We start from the raw sequence: 5,485 nt of genomic DNA, 5'->3' as shown, positions 1-5,485 counted from the left end.
GGGTAGACTGGACTGCCTCCAGGACCTGGGCCAGTAAGATTGCAGCTGGGACAGGACTTACTTCAGGGTCTGCAACAGTTAGGTTTGTGGGCAGCTGGCATGCTATTTGGTTTACAGACAGACAGTTGAGGCTCCTGCCAGGCCCCTTGGATGGCTTTTACCAGTTTACTGGGTAAGTTTCTGGGTGGGTTCCTGGACAGGGTGGCTTGGAATCAAGTTATAGTACTGCTTCAGAGTCTGTATCTGAGAGTGTAGCCTGTATGTCTGCCTCCAGATGTACGGATATGTATGCCACTTGCTGGGCTCAGGGGAGCCATTTTCTAGGGCTGCTTCAGGATCTGCAGTCTGACTGAAGTTGGTAGACCTGCTTCTTGGGACATGAATGGGTATGTCTTTTGGCAGGTCCCTGCAGATGGGGACCATTCTTGGTCTGCAACTGAGAGGGGCTGGAGTCAAGTTGCAGGGTTGTTTCAAGATCTGCTGTGAGATTGAGGTGGGCAAGTCTTCCTCCAGGGGCATGGGTCCTGGTGGGTCACAAGACTGGAGCTGGGTCACAGGCTGCTTCGGTGTCCTCAGCTGACTGTGGTCAGCAGGCCTGTTATCTAAGGGATGGAGTGGGGAGTGTGACTTCTCTTGGGTCCCTTGGCAGATGGTACTGCTGGCAAGACCAATGCGGAACAGGTGTGTATCTAAGTCCGTAGGAAGATGGGGACTGTTTTGGGGTCTTTAGCTAGTACCATGGTCAGTGAGCCCTACACCTGGGTGTAGACTTGCCTTCTCAAAACAGCCCTCTTTGGTCTTGAGCTTCACTGGATTTCAAACCTCCTACCTGGTTCCCAAAGCTTCTACAAAGGCACTTTTGTCTGTTGATGGCTGCCAAATTATAGTTGCTGTGGAGGGATATGAGTGGGAAACCTCTTGCTTTATCATCTTGCTGACCAATCTTAGGCTGAACTTTGAAGGAAGAAGGGGAGTTTTCCAGGCATAAAGGGTGGTAGAGCAGGGTATTCCAGACAGCTGGAAAAAATGTGCAGAGACTCAGAGGTATGCTCCAAACCATAAAGTCCAACCAAATTACATTTTCATTGCAAGAAATTTTGGTTCACATCCCTCCTCAAAATGTTATTTAACATAAAGGAATATTTTTGTTTATAAAATACCTCTTGTTTCACAGTTTAAATTCCTGAAGAGCAATTACCCTCAGCATCACCCTGTTTTTCTATAGAATTTCTTTCTTTTTTTTTTGTTTTTGTTTTTGTTTAAATGCTTTATACCAATATTCGTTTGCTGGCCCTTTAATGGTTGACTGGGGAGAAAAGTAGAGACCAATGAAAATACTTTGTGACATGTAATTCTGGTAACCTGTGGAGTTATTTTGATGAACTAGCCAAGTAGCTAACATTCTCCAAGTCAAATCAGAGAAATGGAACAGAGAGTAAGAATCCATACTGCCAAATAGGGGTAAATTCTAATCCAACTTACATCAGGTCTATTATGGGTTTGGAGAGAAGTCAAATCTTTAGACAATTATATCCAGGAAACCTAATCATCTTCAGTTAGCACCAGGTGCTGTAGCCCATAATATGTCATGTCCTATATAACACTTCAGAAATTGTTTAACTGCATCCAAACCTTCTGTCTCTCTTTTCCAGGACAGAAATAATATTTGCGATACAGAAGGAAACAGCCAGGCCATGGGGTAGTGTAATGGAATGCTGTTTTTTTTTAGAGGCAAAATGTAATATGTAAGAGATTTATCTGATTTTCAATATAAGCATTCTCTGATTCTGAGTTTAACTGATTCTATAAGCTAGGCCAATATCATTAGCTTATCATCAAACCATTAGGAAGGTGACTTTGGTCACATCACTAAATGTCTCCATGAAAACAAATGATGATTTCAACTACCATCTATATACTTTGCAAGTGTAGATGTCTAATTCAGATTTCTGTTCTGTAGTCTATGTGCACATATATTCAACTGTCAGATGGAATAGCTCAGTGGCAACTCAAGCTCAGTTTGTTCAAAATTGATTTTATTGCTGAGCAAACTTGGTCCTACTATTGTGCACAACCCATTTCTCCTAACTATAAACTGATAGGACAACAAGTTAGACATCTCCCTCATTCTTTACATGCAGTAGGTCAAGTCCTCTAGATTTTTCCTTCTAAGTATCTCTCCACTCCTTCTTTTAGTATTCTAATTCAGTGCTCCTTAATTTTGCATCTGGCTTCCTGTAGTAACCTCATAAATAGATTTATGGCCTTTTCTCTTGCCCATTTACAATTCCCTTCACCATGAAGCTAGATGAATCTTTAAGAAATGAATATCTAATCAAGGCACTTTGCTGCTTAAAAACCTTTAAATGGCTCCTAATTGCTTTCAAGATGAAATACTAACTCCTTAATGCAACATGCATTTAGACATTTCATGACTTGATCATTGTTTCTGTTTCTACCTTCATATATCCCTTTTCATCCTAAATCACCCTCTTCCTCTGCAAACTCTGCTTTTATAACTAATTTATAGTTAATGTCTATTGAGTACTCACCCTCATCCTGGAACTATGCTAAATGTTTTATATCAGTGTTTTCCAAACTTCACTGATGATGCATATCACCTGGGATCCTTGCTAAAAATATAATTCCTGGTCCTCATTCCAGACCCATTGAATCATAATCCTCAGGGAATGATCTGGGAAGATGTATTTTTTACAAAAGCACCATGGGTATGAGTTATCAGCCGAGAAATTTGAGAAAACACTACTTTACATGAACTTTCATTTAATCCTCATAAAAATGTAATGGGATAAGAACCGTTATTAGTTTCATTTATAGATAGAAATAATGAGGCTTAAGGGAAACAGTAACAGTTATTTGTCCAAATATTCATTATTATGGTTTGAACCTAGGCATACAACCCCAGAATTCACATTACATCGTAATCTATTTCTTTCACTTGTAAGTCAACACGTGCCATGTTTCCACTCTCAATTCTCTGTGCCTCTTCTGCCCTTTAACTTGGAGTCATTTCACCATCTTTGCCTGGAGAACTACTATGAACCTTTATAATTCAAATCAGACTGAAGGTTTTCTTAGCATTCCCAGTCTGGTTTGGTTGCCTTCCTGGAGGTCATTCTGTTAACATGGCACATTATAATCTATATCCTCATCTGTTCCCCTACCAGACTCTAAGAAGGTACATTTCAAGTCCTTTGGTATTCTTCTTTTAGCAGATGCCTGACATATATCAGATATGTGATAAGTATCTGTCAAATAAGTAGAAGTATAAGAAGTCACTTTAGCTGGGCAAGTGCCTTGGGTTTAGATGCTATGAATGGATGAATCTAGGGTCACTCCAGAAAATTACTTGTTTTTAGGTATTGAATGTTGTGTTTTAGAACCAGGCCATGCCTCTTGAATTTACTTGTTTTTATTCTGGTGCATTTTAGGAGGTATAGGATTGAGAACCCAACTCATTCCCTTTGTAGTTCAAAGGAATCAAATGCGTGATATACTACAGTAGACCAAATCAAGACCAGATGATAGAAAAGGACAATGAGGACCCCAGAAAGGGGCAGTGTTATAAGGGAAGGAGGAGTCTTGACTGGAGATGTGGACTTCATACCAGAATTCAAAGTGTCAGAGTGGTGTGCCCACATGGGCTAAAGGTGGTTTTCATCTAGACTCCCCATGCAATGGGCACACTTTGTGGAAATTGAAGTGGATGTGGAGCAAAAGTCAAAACAACAATGGAAGTAATATTTTCACTTGGTCTTGAGGCAACAGGTAGAGAGCTCTGCAATGGTGGCAATAATTAAGACTTTTTGAACAGGAAGCTTGATTAGGTCCAAAAATTTATGTACTACCAGGATTTCAGCAAATGGTAATGCTAAGTCTTCTTGGCAGGGGTAGAGAGAGACTGGATTCAATAAGAGTAGGACTTCCATTGCTGGCAATGACACCTGTGTTCCATCACTAGGGCAAGGCAGTGACTGTGGAGGAAGTTGGGACCAACGGGTAAAGCTGTCCAGAGATTTGCAGACATCATGTTATTCATAAGTAGTACATATCTCTTAGTTTTTCCTTTTCCAGTTGTTAGTCAAAAACAAGAAATGAGGAGATCTGATTCATAGACACATGGAAGCAATACTGACAGTGGTTGGGAGTATTTATTCGGGACAAGAGAAAATTAGACTAGGCTGAGCGCAGTGGCTCACGTCTGTAAGCCCAGCATTTTGAGAGGTCGAGGCCGGCGGATCACCTGAGGTCAAGAGTTTGAGATCAGCCTGACCAACACAGTGAAACCCTGTCTCTACTAAAAACACAAAAAAATTAGCTGGGCGTGGTGTCAAGCGCCTGTAATCCCAGCTACTTGGGAGGCTGAGGCAGGAGAGTTGCTTGAACCCGGGAGGTGGAGGTTGCAGTGAGCTGAGATCGCACGCACCATTGCACTCCAGCCTGGGCAACAAGAGGGAAACTCTGTCTCAAAAAAAAAAAAAAATTAGTGAGACTAGATTTTCTCTTTATTCGTCATGTTTCGATGTCATAATTTAGGTAGTAAAAGAAAATGTTGGAATCACTATATTGGTGAGGTCTGGAAATTTGGATAATAGAATTCTATAATAAAAGTGCATACAACAGATCTTTGGAAATATAAACCCTTTTTCCAAGCATGCTAAACATGGTCATGTGCAGTCTTGCAAATTGAGATCCTACAGGCAACAGGGTAAAAGCATGTTTTGAGACAAGTTTTATTTGAAACGAAAGGCTTATTTGAAGAAATGTTTCATTTGCTACAAAAACTATTTGTAGACATTCTGGAGATACTCATATATGGGCAAAAGAAATTAGAGTAGGCATGCAACAGAGCAGAAAAGATGCTTTATTTGCAAAAGAGTGGTGAAACATCTAAAAAGTTGACATTGTATATGATTACAAGGTAAAGAGTACTCTTGTGAGAGAAGCTACATGTTCATTGTTAAGGAAATTATATGTAAATGACAAAATCATGGTCTGTGAATAATGTGTCATATCTTACAAAATATACTCATTGGAATCTTACTAAAATTATCTACAGGAGACTTCAGTTTCCATTCTCGACCCTCTGCCTTAAGATACGAAGCCTTGACAGGACCACATCCCAGTCAGCATAAGCTCCTTCTAGATGGCGGGATATCTCAGTTCCTGCTTCATAGCTACGTCGGCCATGAAGTAAGCGCCAGTTATCAAAAGTAATCACGTCACCTAAAGAAAAGATTTTTTTCAGTATGAATAATTGTGTGTTTAAATGATTTACAGAGCTAGAAAATGTAACATGCAAAACACAGCTGCTACTTGGTTCACATCAAGAATTATCGCTTATTTCTTTACATGAAACTGCACATTTGCTTTTCCACACAAATCAGGCCACTGGATGCAAACTGCTTTAGGCCTTATGACAATTCAACTACCTAGCCTGGTAGTCTCCTGAAGGTACTTTAAT

The 5,485-nt window shown here is 40.2% G+C and overlaps 1 protein-coding gene across 1 annotated transcript in view; it reads right to left on the bottom strand.

The window, feature by feature from the left end:
- Window positions 1–4,733: 4,733 nt before the first annotated feature.
- The window catches only part of BBOX1 (butyrobetaine (gamma), 2-oxoglutarate dioxygenase (gamma-butyrobetaine hydroxylase) 1), a 93,433-nt gene continuing 92,681 nt past the window's right edge, over window positions 4,734–5,485 (bottom strand). Inside the window, exon 9 of the mRNA XM_011964705.1 lies at window positions 4,734–5,247. Within this exon, the coding sequence (XP_011820095.1) occupies window positions 5,087–5,247 (161 nt within the window). The 3' untranslated portion in view covers window positions 4,734–5,086. The remainder of the gene's footprint in view (window positions 5,248–5,485) is intronic.

Source organism: Mandrillus leucophaeus, unplaced genomic scaffold (genome assembly GCF_000951045.1).
Source record: "Mandrillus leucophaeus isolate KB7577 unplaced genomic scaffold, Mleu.le_1.0 Scaffold700, whole genome shotgun sequence".
NCBI lineage: Eukaryota > Metazoa > Chordata > Mammalia > Primates > Cercopithecidae > Mandrillus > Mandrillus leucophaeus.
The sequence above is the reverse complement of the archived record's forward strand: the minus strand, read 5'-3'. Positions and strand labels throughout refer to the sequence as shown.